The 17,767-nt window shown below is 51.6% G+C and overlaps 1 protein-coding gene across 3 annotated transcripts in view; it reads left to right on the top strand.

Annotated features, from left to right (window-relative positions):
• Positions 1 to 1,464: 1,464 nt before the first annotated feature.
• Positions 1,465 to 17,767, top strand: part of TOX2 (TOX high mobility group box family member 2) — a 177,949-nt gene continuing 161,646 nt past the window's right edge. For 2 of the 3 annotated variants that reach the window (XM_066561666.1, XM_066561665.1), the window contains exon 1: positions 1,465 to 1,630. In XM_066561666.1, the coding sequence (XP_066417763.1) occupies positions 1,529 to 1,630 (102 nt within the window). In that variant the 5' untranslated portion in view covers positions 1,465 to 1,528. Of the gene's footprint in view, positions 1,631 to 5,137; positions 5,295 to 17,767 lie in introns of those variants that run through there. The other variant, XM_066561668.1, reaches the window with a different exon arrangement.

The following is a 17,767-nucleotide window of genomic DNA, read 5'->3' as shown; positions in this document are numbered from 1 at the left end:
AATATTAGACATCTCTATTATGCCTTTGACTGGGAGCCCTTGGAGCAGCTTCCCTGGTGAACTCCTGAAGCCAACCTGCTTCGCTGCTAAATGCAAAAGGATCGATGCTGGTTCTCCAGAAAAAATCACACAGTTTGAAAAATAATAATAAATGTGAAGTAGTTTTTGTGCCCCAGTCAATTTTTATCCTTAAATCAATTTTTTCCACCACCACGACAGCTGAAATCTTGTTTTTTAATTTAAATGAGCTGCGATTTTTACATAATCACTTGATTCCTGGAGCTGGCATTCCCTCGAAACCCCAGCCCGCCTCCTGCTCCCTGAATTTGGCAGGAATTGGCCCCATTCTTACAAGGAAAGACACTGGAGGAAGAACTCAGCATTTATTTAGCTCAGTTTTCTAGCTCCAGAGAGTCCTGAGGGGTGCATGTTGGAAATAAGCCTCCAGAGTCAGTCAGAAGGGGTTTTTCTAAGAAAATGATAAAAAAAAGGCAATTTCTCTTGGAGATTTGCCAGCAAACTGACTCCACCAGCCCTGTCCCAGCTCTTTGCCAGCCTATGGACCGGTTGTTGCAACTTTCACGCGTTTCCCCCTGCCTGGGGATGGGATAACGTGCTGCAAAACCACTCTGTACAAAACATTCTCTCCCATGGGCTGCTTTTCCACAGGGATCTGTTGGGAGCCGCTGGAAGGGAGCGGGAGAGAGCAGGGGAAGGAGGGAGGGAAGGAGGGAGGGAGGGAGGGAGGGGGAGCCCTGCCCGCCCAGCCCGCTCACCTCCGAGCATCCTCCCTGCCCACGGACACCTTTGGGTTTTCCATGTGCTGTGCCCTGAAAATCCCGGCCCGTGGGAGCCGCAGGGGGATGATCATGGATGGAGCTGCCTTCCAGCAGCGGGAATTGTAAAGATACGTGGATGGGATGTGTGGGGGGACAATGGGGGTGTCCGTGCCCTGGGGAGCAGGAAGGCACCGCCAGGTGCAGGGGTTGAGCCTGGCTGTTCTCTCCAGGCTGGGAGAGGCACAGGCCTTCCAGAACAGGGCGCAGTCAGGGCTCTAAACGGGGCACCTCTTTGGGGTTCCTGTGAGGGTGGACCAGCGCGCTGGACAGCATCCTCCATCAGCGGGTGGGCACCAGGAGCGGAGGGAAACGAAGCTGCCGGGCCCCGTCCCGCGCCGGGAGCGGGCACACACAGCGCGGGCTGCAGGGCACGGCAGGGTCCCCAGCGGGCAGCGGGCAGCGGCGGGCGGCTGTGGCAGCCTTGCCCTCAGCGGGCATGGAGCGCACGGGGCTCCTCCAGCGGCGCTGCCCGCGGTGCCCGAGCCCCCGGCGCTGGAGGAGCCGCCCGGCCCCGCCGCGAACAATAGCGGCCCCGGCGCGGGGCGGCGCGGAGCGGGGCGGGCCGGGGGCCGCCACCGCCCCCCCGCCCGCCCTCTCCCCGCCCTCTCCCCGCGCCACAGGCACCGCCGCCGCCGCAGCCGGGTCCATGCCCGCTGGAGCCCCCGCCTGCCGCCGCCCGCAGCCCCGGCATGGACGTTCGGTTCTACCCCTCCGCCCCGCCCGCCGTGGGCTCGCTGCCCGGAGCGGACCCCACTTGCCTGGGCCCGCTGGATTATTATCACTGCAACAAGGTACTGGGGGCAAGGGGGGTGCCCGGGCTCGGCGCGTCCCGCGCGGCTCCGCGGGGACGGGAACGGGGACGGGGACGGGGAATGGGGAAGGAAAGTGCCGGCGGCGCCGGCTCCTGCGGGAGGGAATTTTGAAAGTGGTCTGGAAGCGGAGCGGGGGGAGCCGTCGGGTGCCCGGGCCGCCCGCAGCGGGCGGGGGGAGCCCGAGCCCGGGCAATGCTCGGCGGGGCGGGCCGGGAGCGGAGCGCGGTGTCCGTGTGTCCGTGCGGTGTCCGTGTGTCCGTGCGGGGCTGGTTAAACCTCCTCCGCTCCGGGCTGTCCGTGCGGTGCCCGTGCGGTGTCCGTGTGTCCATGCGGGCTTGGTTTAACCTCCTCCGCTCCGCTCCGGGAGCGCGGTGTCCGTGTGTCCGTGCGGTGTCCGTGCGTCCGTGCGGGGCTGGTTTAACCTCCTCCGCTCCGGGAGCGCTCGGCCCGGGGCGATGCGCACGGTGTGGTGGGGGGCTGTTGTTGCGGTTGTTGTCGGGTACTTTTTTCCTGTTGTTCTTGGCCGTGTTGTTTTGCACCTTCTTCACGAGCCGCGGAGCCGCCGGGCCGGGTCGCGGCTCCTCCCGAGCGGGGTCCGGCCCCGTCCCTCGCGTCCCTCCCTCACCCGCCGAGGGGACACCCAGCTCCGGGCTGGGGGTGTCCGTGTGCCCCCAGATCCCCCGCACGGCGGGGACACCTCCATCACTCACATTTCCCCCGCTCGCTGCAGCTGCGAGGCGAAGCAGCCTGCACTTGTAACGGGAGAGGGATGCGCAGGGGATATTTGAGAGCGCGGAGGTGCTCTAGGAAATTTCCCTCATCCTGGAGAAAGCCAAGCGAAGGGGATAGATGCTACTTCAGGGATAAGGAGTTTTCTGCGAGTGTCGCCTTGCTCGCCGTGGGTAAACAGCGCTGATGCTTCAGCTACAAAGCCCTGGGATCCAGATCTCTTTGGAGGGAGGGGGATCATCCCAGACGTAATCCTTGCTGCTTTCTGGCCAAATTCGGGTAATTGCGTCGAAAAAAGTTAATAAAAGGAGAAAATGCTCTCCTGCGTCCGTACAGCAGCTCAGGATGATCTCGGCTCACCTCGCTGTTGTGACACTTTGGGATCAACTCTTAAAACACAAGCAGAGGGAGATGCGTGCGGCTTCCCAGACGCGGCAAATTAATCTTAATGTATCAGGAGATGTATTTAACTGTTTCTCTGTCAGTGGGTTATTTATCTCTTTTTATTAAGTTGTAGCAAACCGAATAGTTCTCGTTTATTTTGAGATGCCGGATTATACTGAAAGGAAACAACTTTCGTTGTTTCCGCCTGTATCTGCGTACTGCTGCCTTCAAAGTGTTTTATTATCATTGCCGTTGCTCTTAAAACACTAAATAAGCTCTTTAAATACTGACGAGAGCCGGATCACCTGGGAGCAGGACATTTGTCCTGCTGAAACACCCGCCCGTGGTGTGTGAGAGCAGAAACCTGGGATCATGTGAGCGTGAGCCGCTGGCAACTGCGGCTGCCCCCAAACCCCGCTGCCTTTCGGAACTCGCTTTTACCCAGAAGTTGTTGGATGCCAGCATGATTCACTTCGCCTTGCGGTGTTTTGTGCGGGAGCTGGGGCTGGTGGCCGCGCTCGCAGCGTCCCAGCCTTGGGGCTGCGTGGTGTCCGTGTCCCCCCGAGCCTTGGGGCGCGGGGCCCCTCGTCCTAAGCTCATCCGTGGCCTGAATCCCTGAGATTAGTCCCGGATTAGGCGCTGGCGATTGATTCCGAGGCTGCGGGAATCGCCTCTCCTGCGGGTGCAGCGAGCGGGAGCGATGGGCGCTGCTGCTGCTGCTGGCTGTGCCCAGGGCGGATGGGACAGCGGAGGGGAGCGCCCCAGGTACTGACCACTGCCACCAGATGCTGCTGTTGTCACTGCTAGCGAGCATCTTAAGGCAGCGGCAGAAGAAAGGAAGTGACTTACCCTTTGCTGGGTGCTTTTTCCATCCCCCCCCCCCCCCTTCTTTTCTTTTCTGAGTTATCAAATGACATTTGCTTATGCACAGCCGTGCACGTTTGTCCGTGGCATGTGGCTGGGATGAAGGCAGGGATGGAACGGGCTGACTCAGTTTCCCTGGCAGACTGCAGGTACAGCGGCTGTAACTCCAGCACCAAACCGTGGCCCGGAGAGGGGCGGGAGGAGCTGGCTCCTGGTGCTTTTCCTTCGGATAACTCCAGGTGGGATGCGGCCGAGGATCACCAGCAGCGTGCTGTTCTCTCGTTCTCATGTTCTCTGCCATGGAGCAAGAGTTCTCCTGCTTCCTGGGATTCTCTGGGAAACTCCAGAACCTCACACCAATCCCAACCCCACTGCTCCTGGCCGGTGCTGGTGGCTCAGCCCAGGGCTGGGCTGTGTCAGTGTCTGCCTCAAAGCATTTCCACTTAAAACATCTCCAGAGGAGGGTAGGGTGGACTGGAAAAATCAGAATTCTCCCACTATGGTGTGCAGATATCCCAGATAAAATCCATCTCTGGGAAGGACCTGAGCAAGGAGCACTTACAGGCTCTTTGCTGTCCTCTTGCTTCGCTGAGTTCATGGAGATGCTCTAAAGCCCTTTGATTTAAAAGGCTTGTTTTGTTCAGGGTATTTTTGTTTGGTTTGGGGTTTTTTTCCCCCTTTATTTATTTCTTTCTTTAGGGGGAGGCAGCAAAGCTGGGCTGTGCAGTGTCACTGTGCATAAATAACTCACTGGGAGCACGGCAGAGCTGCCTTAGCCCAGAGCAGCCTGAAATGTTAATGGAATTGTTTTGTGCACTTACTGGACATGATATTGTTACCAGGAGGTCTCCAGTCTCTCCTGCACGCTGCAGTCAGCCACAATTCCTCTTTGCAGCTACGCAGGGGCCTATTGCACATCAGCATTTCCATTTCTGAAAGGACAAGGGATGTTTAGAGGGATAATGAAATGGGAGTGTGTGCTCAGCCCTGGCCTTCCCAGAAAGGGGGAATTTGCACCCTTCCTTTAACTGCTTCCACAGCATCCCTGTTTGCCCTGGAAGGGCTGGCCACTGGCAGGGATGGAGAAGGTGGTGAGGGGCTGGACACCCACAAGTGGATGATGAGAGCCCTCCTGCCCCATCAGGCAGGGTGAGAAGGAGCCCTCCCTGCTGCTGACTGTGTTTGGTGAGCCATTCTGATGGATCAGGAGTACTGGTGGCATCGAAGCTGGGGAAAAGGGCTCCCTGTGTAAACCAGTCCCTGTTACTGGTGATCCTGCATGGAGCAGCCTGCATTGGCAGCTGGGGAGGGGAGCCAGCCCTTCCACACTTCCTGGTGCCCAGGGAGCTGCTGCTCACAGCCTGGTGCTCCTTGGCAGGGTTTTTAGGGCTGCAGAGTGCTCAGCCCAAGGAGTGGGGCTGATGAGGAGGCACCTGAGAGGACAAGCTGCAACGAGCATTTCCCACTGTGGAGTTCTGCCACCCCATCCTGTGGGCTGGATCCAGGACCTGCTCCACCACTGGGACAGCAGGAACACCTCTGGTGTCTGCTCAGTGTCCATGAGGGACTGGGGAGGTTCAGCTGAAAGTGTGAGGAGCCCTCATCCAAACTGTGACACCCATCCCTGCCATCAGCCACCTGAGCAACACTAAAGGAAACACCTCTGGTTTGGATTCCTTGATTCAATTTGGGTCTAAACCCCTTTTCCTGTCCCCTCTGGCCATTTTCCTGGTTCCTGCTGCATTTCCCTTCCTGCTTGCTTGCCAGGAAAGCTTTCCCAGGGCTTTGAGCTGCTTGTGTGTGGTGCTGGTGTTTTGGGGAGAGCAGCGTGTTCCTGCACCACCTAAGGGGGTGTTGCTCCCTCCCACCCTCCAATTGCTTTGAGAAAATGTGGAGATTTTTCCCACTTGAGCTCTAGGGAGATTCTGCAGCTCTATTTCACAATAAGCAAACCACGGTACGGTAAAAAATGTGCATTTTAGTAACAGCGAGGCTTGTTCAGCTCTTAGCAGAGCTTTAGTGACAGGATCTGGTGTGCTGGCTGATACACCAGCATGGAAGGGGTTTTTTTTGTAGATCCTAAATTGTTTGTGTGGATCTGCAAAGCTCAGGAGGGAGTTTTTCCTTCTCAACCCAAGCAAAATTGCCTTGGCAAGGGAGGCCTGTGACAGGAATCCTGCCAGAGCACGATGCCCTGAGCTCTTTCATGCAGGGTGTGCAGGGATGCAGGAGGAGTGATCCTGCTCCCCAGGGGCATCTTTGGGGAGTGAATTATCATCTCTATTCTTCCTGCAGAAATAAATTTAAATAGAAATTCTGCCTGCTTGCTTCTGGTGCTACAATGGTCAGACTGGGTTAGCACGATGCCCAATTTCCAGCCAGAGGAATTGATGGGGATTGATGAGGAGGAGGAGGAGGAGGAGGAGGACCCAGCCTGGGAATACCAAATGCACACTGCTGTGAGACCCTGGGAGCGCCTGTGGTCCTCAGGAATCCCCACGCTGGGGGCTCTGTTATTGACCCTGCAGGATTTCTGTAGGATTCATCAGCACCATCAAACCTTTTCCCAAATTTCCCTTGTAGGATCCTGTGGCTTTGCCTCTCCACATACAGCCTCTCTCTTGCCTTTTGGGCTGATAAATTGACAAAAGCTATTTTACCAATACACCATTAAAATCTACTAGTCATGTGATGGGTATTAGTCTGCAACCAATGCTCTCTTCTTTTAAGAACCCTTCAGAAATGGGATCTGAGCTGGTACGAGCCTGAGTCAATGCAGCAAATGCATTTCTGTGAAATGTTCTGTTTTGACTTTTACAATAAATTGTACATTGCAGTGATAAACATGGTCCCTTTTTCCTTGTTCCAGCACTGCTTTGCCATTCTGGAAGATAAAATACATTTTTTCCCTTCCTACTTCCGAAGCCAACTCTGTTTTGGAGTAGCATAAATCTTTCTTTGGAGATGGAGGATTTTGGATGCAGAACAAAGTCCAGCAGATTTTTAATTTGAGGCCCATTTCATTCTCATTTGGCAGGCAGCTTCTGTTGATTTGCAAATGTAGATTTTTAAAATTATTTTTTTCTTTTAGGCCCTGAATATTGGCAAGAGCCTCCTCTGAAAAGTGGTTGAGTTACTCAGTGGGACAACCCTGCCTTCTCCAGAGTGGCCTTTGATGGGTTGCAGAGCAGAAAGTGTTTGAAGCTCCATTTTTTTTGCCTTGGGCTTTAAGTCAGGGATTGGAAGCTAAATAATGAATGTCTGTCCATTCATAGAAAATGTTGTTCTCTCTGCATGCACAGAGGGGAGGCTTTAATCTGGTTGTTTTGGGAACAATGGGAGATGTTTTGAAGACCAGTCTGATTTGTGTGTAACAACATGTTTGTTTGGGCTGCTTCTGAATAACCTTGTCAAGAACCTCATCCGTGGAAGTCCTTGTAGCAGAGGAGACATCAAGAAACAAAATTTCAGGATCAGAACTGTACAGGTTTCTCTGATTTATTTATGATTCTTCAAATCAATGACTGTCCCCTGAATCAGTGTTCCAGAGCCTGTGGGTGTTACACCACCATAAGTGCAGAGGAAATCCTTGATCAGCTCTGCCTTGGACCTCTGAGCCTGCAGCAGGCACCAGGATCAGTTTGTGCATCCATAACAGAGAAAACATCCTGTTAATAAACTGTATTTTATTGTACAGACCAGAGCACTCAATATTTTGGAGGGTGCATGGCTGATCCTCATGCCAGGGCAGTGGGAGAGCACCTGGAACCCTGCAGAGCTCTTCCAGCTTTTCCTCCTCGTAGGGATGGGCACTGCCAGCTCCTTTCCTGGGGGTCATTGTTAACACTGTGATCTTACTGCAGCATCTGCCAAAAAAATCTCTGTTTTCATGCTGCCTTCACTTTGCATCTCCTTCCTGCTGGCTACAAGGAGCAGGAGGTGAGGATGCTCCACCACCACACACTGGCCCCACTGGGAGGGGGGAGCATTTTCCCCTCGAGGTGCAATTTTCCCCTATTACCTTTGTACTCCTCTGTTGGTTTTTTTTTTTTACAAAATGAGCTCTAAATGCTTTTACCATAAGTTGGGTTATATCTGGCAGTATAAATGAAGCATATAATTGTGTTTTCCTAACAGCTCCACATTAAAAATAAGTTATTGTGTTGCTAATGTGTTTTTCCTGACAATTTTCCATCCGGTGAGTGCGAGGCTTCTGTCTGAACTGTCGTGTAGCAGCACCTCTGCCTCCTCTTGAGATCTTATTCAGTATTCCTCAAGTCAGGCTGAAGTGTTAGTGTGATTAGTGCTTTCAAACTATTAATTCCTAATTGGAGGTTTGAGCTCTAATGTTCCACCTTTGTGATTTTACACTCGTTTTAATATAATTAAATAATGCATAATGTATGTTCTATAATATTACACATAAATTATAGATGGCATATACTATATTCTATGGTGTACATAAATTATCTATTATCTAATATATGATAGAAATTATATTATGCATTATATATGATATATTATATCTAATTATAGTAATTGGGGATACACAGCTCAGCTTCAGCAGGAAGAAATCTCTCAACAAAACTTACTGGAACAAGCACTGATCACACCACTCTTTAAAAAAATAATAATAAAAAGATAGAAAACAGCATTAAATCACCTGATTTACAGCTGTATGACCAGATTTAAATATCTTAATTATCTGCCTTCTCCCCCACCTTTTCCTATTGTTTCCCTCTGGAGGTTTTGTTCTGATGGATGCCATTTCTTCCCTGAAAAATGGCCCTGGCTGCCGTGGTGCTGCAGGCAGAATCTCTGCCTTGTGCCACAGAACCTCTCCCCGCCTCCCCCATCTTTTGCATGGATTGCTTGACCTCTGCAGATATAATTAAATCTCTTCCTGACGACTGTGAGATTGCAGCTCGGCTCTGTGGCGAAGGGAACTAGGAGGGAAGTGTTAAACGGGGCCTGAGCCAGGAATTGCTCTTGTGGGGAGATTATTGGCTTGTGTTGGTGGCTGCACGTGGCTTCAGAGGAGCCTGATCTGCAGAAATCAGCCCAGCCTTGGTCCCAGGCAGCTTCTTGACCTCTAATTCTGGGCTGGACCTGGGCACAGGAGAGTTTTGCCAGTGTTTAAAATGTAGAAGATTTAATTTATTCTGTTGGTTTGAGGACTCAGCCTCTTGCTCTCATGCTGCCTTTTTTCCCCTAAATTTCTAAGGATCTCATGACTTAGCAGCTGATAGGAAAGGGGGGGGGTGACATTTTAAGGACCAGGTGGCAGAACCTGCTGCCCCTCTGCTCTGAGCCTCTTCTCCCCATTCCCAACGAGCATCATCTTCCCCAGCAGAGCCCCCCAGCCTGGAGGAAAGGTCTGGGGCAGCCCTGGCACTGTGGTGCTCAGGGGAGGAGGAGGATGAGCCCTGGCACGAGCCACCCTCCTCTCTGGTGACATGCCACCATCCTCCCTGTCACCCAGGCTGTGTTTTCCCCCCAGCCCCATGGGTCCTGTCCCACCCCACAGTGGCAAGGAGCCCTTTTTTTATCAGAGTAGCTGGATCACATCAGCAGGTTTCTCTTCCCACAAAACCTGCTGGTGAGTCAGAGTTTCCATCCCCATCTGGGCTCCTCAGGGAGGCTCCATCCCCTTTCTTCCCAGCTGCCTGCATGTGCATGGTGGTGCTTTTCCTCTCCACTTTAGAAAAAACAATCACCTTCCTCTCCATCTCTGTTCTTGCCAGTGGCCAAGCTTGGGAGATAAGAGCTGTGTCATGGCTCTGCCTTTTATCCTCTCCAGGAACTCACCAAGTTCTCCCTCTCCAGAAGCAGCAGCACATTTCAGGGCCCCCCAGACATGTGGGGGGTTATTTTAGGAATAATTTGAGGCACCCTGAGCACTGAGTATCCATTGCAGGAGACCCAGGCCCGTGGAGAAGTGCAAGCAGAGCCTGGGCCATCTGAAAGGCTTCTCTCTTCCAAAGATGTGGATCTCCACATTCATACCCATGAAGAAAGTTCCACCTTTCCAGCCAGGTTCACCCTTACTGTTAATTCCTGAACATCTCCCTCTCCCTGGGAAGGTGGTAGGGCTGTGCAGGCTCTTTAGGAGTTGTCAAGTTGCCTTTTGAAAACCCTCAAATGCAACAGTTCTAGTGTGAAGGATGGTGCTGGGAAGGGGAGGGGATTGTCATGGGGAGCTTGGCCTCGTGTGGAGCTGGTGGAGCTCAGCCCTGTTCCAGCAGTGCAGGCTGAGCTCCCTTCTCTCCTGAGAGCAAACCCTTGGCCGAGGATGAGCTCTTTGATTCCATCCCTTCATTCCACCCTCACCTCTCCTTTATGCAGTGGGGAAGATGCTCCCAGGGACCTCTGTGGTGCTGCTGAAGGCCCCCAACATGAGAAGGACCTGGAGCTGTTGGAGTGGGTCCAGAGGAGTCCATGGAGACCCTCCAAGGGCTGGAGCCCCTCTGCTCTGGGACAGGCTGGGAATGCTGGGGGTGCTCACCTGGAGAGGAGAAGGATCCAGGGAGAGCTCAGAGCCCCTTGCAGGGCTTGAAGGGGCTCCAGGAGAGCTGGAGAGGGACTGGGGACAAGGGGTGGAGGGATAGGACCCAGGGAATGGCTCCCAGTGCCAGAGGGCAGGGATGGATGGGAGATTGGGAATTGGGAATTGTTCCCTGTGAGGGTGGGCAGGCCCTGGCACAGGTGCCCAGAGCAGCTGGGGCTGCCCCTGCATCCCTGGCAGTGCCCAAGGCCAGGCTGGACAGGGCTTGGAGCACCCTGGGACAGTGGAAGGTGTCCCTGCCATGGCATGAGATCCAACCCAAACCATTCGGTGATGTTGCATCATTTACAGTTACTAAACCCTAACATTTTTATTTCTTTTTTGTCAATAAACAACAATTCCCTGTTTCTTTCCCATTCCCTGTTTCTTAGTTTTCTTGGGTGCTTCTTCAAACAGAGGGGTTTTATACACTGAGCCATCTCAGAACGTTGTGCCTGCAGTGGAAGAATGATGTATTTTTAGGGAATTAGATCCATTGTCCCTACTGTCAGAAGAGGGGCAGTGTACCCTGGAGTCCTCAACAAAAAGAAGAGAAACTTTGACAGCATGGAAATGAAATGTATGAAAACCTTAGTGAATTCTAGCTGAATTATCTTGATTTGTTTCAGCTTATGCAATGGCCCAAAAAAGCATTAGAATATCATATAAAGAAGAAAAAGCAGAAATACTGGGGGAGGGGACACAAAGAACAGAAACTGGGGCTTGTAGCAATGGAAAATATTCCCCCTCATCAGATCCTGCTCTGTTTGTTCATGCTCAACCCAGGGAGGCAACTTTTCCCCTGCCACATTATCTTGTCTCTAAATAGCGTTCAAAGGAGAAGAAGAATGTGCTGTTAAAAATATCAAACTTTTGGGAATGGCTGGCAGACTTTAGCACTGATAAGCATTGTTGATTGAAGATCAAACAGCCCTGGAAGAAAAACCTTCCAGCAAGCACCGTGGGTCCAGCCCTGCAGCCAGACAGTGAGGTCAGCCTTCAATCCAGGGATATTTAGGGACTGACACTGGAATTATGGTCTGGGCTCTCTACCCCAGACGGATGTTGGTGACACTGTGGTTTCAACTTGATCAATCTGTTCAAGCTGAGACCAGCATTTATTCCGTGCCAAGAGTTTGCATTAGTAGGTGGTAGCTTTAAAATCAATTTTTTCCTTCATTTAAGATAAAGAGGGAAGGCTGCAGGTCATAATATGAACTGAAGACTGCTGGCATTTGTTTTTTAATTAATTGACAACCTGCATTTCTGTGTCAAGGTTGCAAATTAATAGTGGGTGGCCATCTGTTTGCAAAGCAGATAGTTCTGGCTGTGCCAAACATGTGGAATATTTAACCATTTGATTTAAATCAGACCAGAATGGTGGCTTTTTGAACACTCTATTAAGCTGGGTTTTCCATTTAAGAGCTGGGCTTTGAAGAGGTGAAAAGTATTGAAATGGTCTTTTTAGTTCATAAACTTGCAGGCCTTTAAATGAGTTGTTTGGCATATTTGGCCTCTTTTTAGGAGAGGACAAATCCTGGTGGGAATAACAACATGGAGCTTCAATCATCTGTGGAAGTGGGGTACCAAATTTGTGTGAGAGCACCAAAGAAACAAATACATGTTAAAAATCATAAAGTAGCTCAGGCTGGAAAAGATCTCTGAAAGTGTATTTGAACTAATTTCAATAGCACCTTCTGGGATTGAGATGGCAGGAAAGAAAAATACCAATAGATTTTCTGCTTTAATACAGTGAGAGTCTCAGTGGTGGTGGCTGCAATCAAATGCTAAATAGAAAGTTTGCAATAAAAAGGGCTTTAGTTAGAATTAATAAAATGTGAAATGCCTTGTTCTTTGGAAAACATGAGGTATTGACTGAGATTTAGAATATGTCCTGGGAGCAGGGATCTGGACTGCAGGCTCTAAAACTGACTCTGGCATCCTTTCCCTGCATGCATTAATATTATTCATTTATTTATTATATATTTTTAATTTTATTTTTTGCCTGGAAAGGTCACAATGTGCCAGTTGGAGAGGAAATAAGTGAAGAGCTGGAATCAAGGGCAGCCTTGCACAAAATTATCATCCTCTTTTCCCACTCCTTCACCTTCCTGTGCTGTGCATGGCAGGGAGATGATCTTTAAGGTCCCTTCCAACCCAAATTGGATTCTAAACCAGGATCCCTGTATCACAGGCAAATCCAAGTTTATCATGGAAGCTTTCCTGATAAGTTTGATTTTAAGTCCTGCTATCCAGAAGCTGCATGTGAAGCCACAGGTAGTTCCCATTTCCAGGAAAGCACTGCTGAATTCGCTGGGAAATGTGGATTTTAACATCCTCTTGTTTTGAGGAATTGTCTTAGCATGTTCTGAAGCTCAACTGGAGCTTCTCATTTGCCACCAGAGCTGGAAATCTTGGCTGGCTCAGAGGCAGGAAGAGCCTGGTGCTGGATGTGGGGCTGGAGCTTGTGTCACTGTCATTGTGCCACGAGCACGGGGACGGTGCCAGCTTGGAAGGGACACCCTGCTTGGCACAGAAGGGTCTGGAGAACAGGCTTGGCACACGTACAGCAGGGAGGCTGCAGCACCCACAGGCTCCTGGAGAGCTGCTGGGGCTCTTCCCATCACTGGGATACCAGGCCATGGTCCTCAGAAGCTGTCAGATAGGGCTGGTGGCTGCTGTGCTGCTCTCTGGGTGAGGGCATGTGCTTCCAAAACCACGGAGATGTGGTGCTTGGGGATGTGGTTTAATGCTGGCCATGGCAGTGCTGAGTTGGTGGTTGGACTCCATGATCTTGGAGGTGTTTTCCCACCTTTAGGATTCCCTCATTTTCTGGTGGGACATACAGTAGGACAGGGGCAAGCTGGACCACATGAAACTCATGCCTTTGGCCATTGTGGAACCACTCTACAAGGCCAATGGGGCGATCCAGCCTTCTCTGGGGCTTTTCTGGATTTGGTTTGGGATTCTTGGGGCTGTCCCGTGCCAGGCCAGGAGCTGGACTTTGATGATCCTTTTGGGTGACTTCCAACTCGGAATATTCTGTGATAAACACAACCTCCCAGAGTGAAACCCAGCAACACCAGGCCTAGTTGAGATAAAAATTAAGAAGTTTGTGTAGCTGAAGGTTTCAGAGCGTGATGCAATGATGGAGCCAGGCTCTGCAGGGTGGGTTGGCCACTGAGCTCCATGCCTTTGGGACCCTGCCTGGGCTCCTCTGAGCCCCAGAGTTAGTGGGAGCTGCTCACCCCAACTGGAGCCCCCTGAGGCTCAGCTTTCCCCTGGTCATGACTGAGTGTGGCAGGAATGACTGCAGCACCTTGGTGAGGCACAAAGCTCGGTCCCACGGGGGTGGGAAGGAGGTGACAACAAAAATTGAATTCCCTGCTGATCTCAGCCACGATTCAGGCTCGGTTTCCCTCTGCAGAGGCTTCCCCTCTCCCTCTCTGCTGTCCAAGTGTTGCTTCTTTTGCATTTGTTATTTATTTTCTTCCTAGCCCGGGGGCTGCTGCGAGAGGTGTCTCTTTGCTCTGCCGGCTGTTCCTGATGCTTCCTTTTCCTTGCTAATACCAATTGTTCCTGCCAAAAGCTCTCACTGGTGTTATGTAAACCTCGAATCTCACACTAACACTCCCAGCTCCCATCGAGGGCTCCCAGAGGCGCTGCCTGGGATTCGCCTCCGCGCCAGCTCCGCTGCCACCAGCCCCGTGCTGTGCCAGGGGTCCCTGGGCTGCTGAGCCAGCTGGGTGGCACTGGCCATGACAACCTCAGCCCTCTGAGCCAGCTGTCACAGCTTTAGTGAGGGCAGGAAGAATATATTGGTATATTCCAATAGGTACTGCACCCACAAACAGCACCAGGGTGCTGTTTGTGGGTGCAGTACCTACTGGAACATACCAATATATTCTTTGGCATGTGCCTGAGCTTGTCTGGCCCTTGGTGCTGAACCAAACAGTAGCAACTGGGATGTTTCACCCCAGAGACACTTTTGGAAAATATTCCCCCCCATTGCCGAATGGTTCTTTTTTACCTGCATAGTAAGTAACGATATGGGAGATGATTCCGAATCCTGGAAGAATTAAGATCTAGACTTCAAAATGGCCAAAGAATCAGAAAAGGTGTTGGTATAGAACAGGGTCTCCTCCCCCTGCAGGGTTGAAGAATGTGGTGTTAAGGTTATGGTCTGTAAGGAGTATTGTGATTCCTGTGGGTGTGTGGTGTTTGACCCCACAGACACTTTTGGCTGGCTGGGTGTGTGGTGTTTCACCCCACAGACACTTTTGGCTGCCTGGGTGCTGCAGCTGGGCACGTGGGGACAGGTCCAGGCCTGCAGGAGCTCTGGTGGTGCTGGGATGGAGCTTCCCCCCATAACAGGGGCTGCTCCTCAGGTTTCCCTCTGGCAGAGAAGCTTTGAGGCCATGGTGAAGGAAAGGAGTCGGTTCTGATGGAGGCTTTGGATCCAGAGCTTTATTCTGGCCCTCAGGCCTCTGAATGCAGCACCAGCTCCAACAGAACTCCCTGAGCCCGTGGCTGCTGCTCCTTTAACCCCGGGGAGAGGGGCAGGGAAGGGGCAGGGAGCCACCAAGCAGGGACAGGAGGGGAGGGACAAAGGGACAAAGGACACCTGGATGGCCCAGTGCCCCCCAGGGGTAGAGGGCATCCTGTGACTCTGCCAATCACTCAATGCCCTTCTGGAATGCCAGGACTGACTGACAGTGCTGGGAGGGGTCAGGGAGGGAAAGGAGAGGAGACTGACACACCTGGGAGGGAATTATCAGGGGAGGGACCCGAGGTTCTGGGGCAAACCCTGAAATCACAACACAAGAGGTACCCATGGAGCAAAGCTGCATTTTGGGCACATTTTGTGTTTTTTGTAGCGGTGTTGGCAGATGCTGTGGGAGGGCTCTCCTACCCCTTGGTGCATCTCCACCCTACCCCTGCCCTCAATCCAGAGCAGAGCCTACCTGAGCAGTCCCTGTGCTTGCTGGTAGGATTGGAGCTCCTGGAGCATCTTCATGGAGACACCGTGTTCCTCCAAGGCTGCTGGGTGGGCACCTCTTCTCCTCAGCTAGGTGCTGTTCTGTCCAAACCCATTAATAAAATACCTGGAAAGTGATATTAACAAAATCCTAATGAATTTCCAAGTGCTGCTTTATGTGATTTGGCAGCCAGGATTCTTTCAAAAAAGAAAAAAAAAAATAAAAGAAAGAGAGAGAGAGAGAGAGATCCACCATTGCTGTGTGCCCAACCTCTTCCCCATCCACTCCACTGCTTTTGAGAGATTAAAAAGAGATTAAATCCTGCTGAGCTGGCAGGTGATGTTGATGAATGTTTGGAGGGGATTAGGGTAAATCCATTCCTCCTTGTGATTTAGCTCAAGATTTGAACTCATTGATAAAATTTGTCCAGGTTTTACCTCTGAAGCCTCCTTTGAGCTGGTGAAGGTGTAAATGAAGGCAGAGCTTGTTTTAGGAGCAGAAAGAATAATGAATTAGCCTTTGTAAGGCTGATGAAGGCTTAAGATTGCTGTGCATCTACAACTGATGCAGTGTCCAGTTAATCCTCACTGCCACAGAATTAGAGGATGCCCAGGTCTGTTCCTTGGCTGAGGGAGTGTGGCCTGAAGCTCCTGTATTTCCCTTGGTGCAGCTCGAGGCTGTGTGCTCTGGTTGTGTCAGTGCTGCTGGAGAAAGAGCCCAGGGCCAGCTGAGCACAGGCACCTTTCAGCACAGCTGTGAGATGCTCTGCAACAACCAACCAGCATGTGGAGGACACTGTTTCCATGTGGGACCCAAGTTCCCACCAAAAAATGCCATTTCTCAAACTAGGGATGGCATGGAATGGCACAGTTGTGGAATGGGGCTCAGGGGCTGCATCCAGCCAAAGCTGTCCTGGTGTTCTGGCACAGTTTGGGTTCTGTGGTGGAGGCAAAGAGGATGTTCTGGCAGCCTCCAGCAGCTCTTGGACCTTCTGGTCCTCCATGCATCCTACAGCACGGGAGCAGGGATGGTGGGACTCCAGAGGGTGTTCCTGCCTGGTGTCCCAGCATCCAGAAGATGGACCTCAGAGTGTCTTGGTTTGGAAAGCCAGGTGTCTGCTAAGGAAGGCAGGAGCCTCCCCTGAAATGGAGAATGAAAACCCTCCCCACCCCTCTGAATTGCTATCAATTTTAAATTAAGGGGCTCTCAGGCAAAAATATGGGAGCAGGAAATAACAGTTCTTTAATAGGGAAGAAAATAAAAAGGATAAAATAAACAATGCAGTGCACTAAACCAACACTGCCAGAGTCAGAACCCAGCCTGACACCCTGTGGGTCAGGCTGTTGGCAGCAGTCCCATTGGAATTGTGGCTCAGCCCTCCTGCAGTGCCAGGGCTGGTTCTGCTGGAGCAGGGATCCTGGAGAAAGGTGCAGTCTCTGCCTCTGAAGATCCAGGGCAAGAGGCAGCTGCTGTTCCTCTGGGCAATCCAGTGCAGAAGCTGTGCTGGTGTTCCAGAAGCTCCAGATTCTGTCCAGGTAGGAATGCTTGGCTCCTCCCTCTGGGCTCCCATCTGCCAATGGGATGCTGTAGTTCTTATCAGCCATGCAGGGACATTCCATAGCTGTTATCAGCAGGTGTCCCCCTGAGGGAGGAGTGATTGTGGTCACTCAAAGAGAGAGATAAGGCAAACTGCCCACTTGACAAAGATAATCTGCCATACAGATGGTGATAGAACACATCCTGCATTGCAATCAGGAGCACAGAGGAGCACTGAACCCTGCAGTGCTGCCGTTGGACTGGGGACAGTGCTTGGATTGGCAGCAGCAGCAGCCTGTGCTGGGTGTGGTGCTGGAGCTGCAGGAGAGGTTTCCACTTCCAAGGATATACTTGGAGCAAGGCTCAGCATCAGCCTGAGTGACTGTCCTGGTGCTGGGAGGAGCAATCCTCACTGCTCTGTGCTGTCCATGGGCAGATGAAGTCCCTGAGACACAGGAAGGTCTGCTGGGAGGGCAAGAGCGCAGTGATGGAGCCTCCAGCCTGGAGGAGCTTTAAAACCAAGGCAGGGCATTGCTGCCAGAGCTCTGCACTGCCCGTGGCATCCAGGGCAAGGCACAGGGGGGAGAAGTTCTGGGCAGAGCCACTTGGGTGGTTTTGGGGAAGAGCTCCCACTGCTGCCCTCTGTGGAACCCTGCCACGAGACTGCTCATTCCAGAGGGCATGGCTTGGTCACCTCAGCATTCCACCCCCCCTGTGTCAGCTCAGCTCTCAGTTTCCCTGCCTGTGGTAACTTTGGGAGAGCTGTCACCCTGTTTAAGTTTTTGAAGTTTTTTTTTAAGTTTTTTTAAGTTTTTTGATGTTTACACTTTTATAATGAACTTTTTAATGTACTTTCTGTAAATAACATATTGTTTTGCATTCTTTTATGGAAGAAGAGAAATTTGATGGACTGTTGGTTTGTCCAGTGTCATTGGGCAGGTAGCACTGTCATCCTCCAATCCACTGTCACTTTTAGAAATCTATAAATGTTAAAGACAAAATTAAACTTTCCCTCTTTTTTACCTTGGAGAATCCAGCGTCCACATAATTTTATTTCATGTCCTAGAACAACAGAGAGCA

This window comes from Molothrus aeneus, chromosome 17 (assembly GCF_037042795.1).
Source record: "Molothrus aeneus isolate 106 chromosome 17, BPBGC_Maene_1.0, whole genome shotgun sequence".
In the NCBI taxonomy this organism is placed as follows: Eukaryota; Metazoa; Chordata; class Aves; order Passeriformes; family Icteridae; genus Molothrus; species Molothrus aeneus.
Note: the sequence above shows the minus strand (reverse complement) of the source record. Positions and strands in the feature narration are given on the sequence as shown.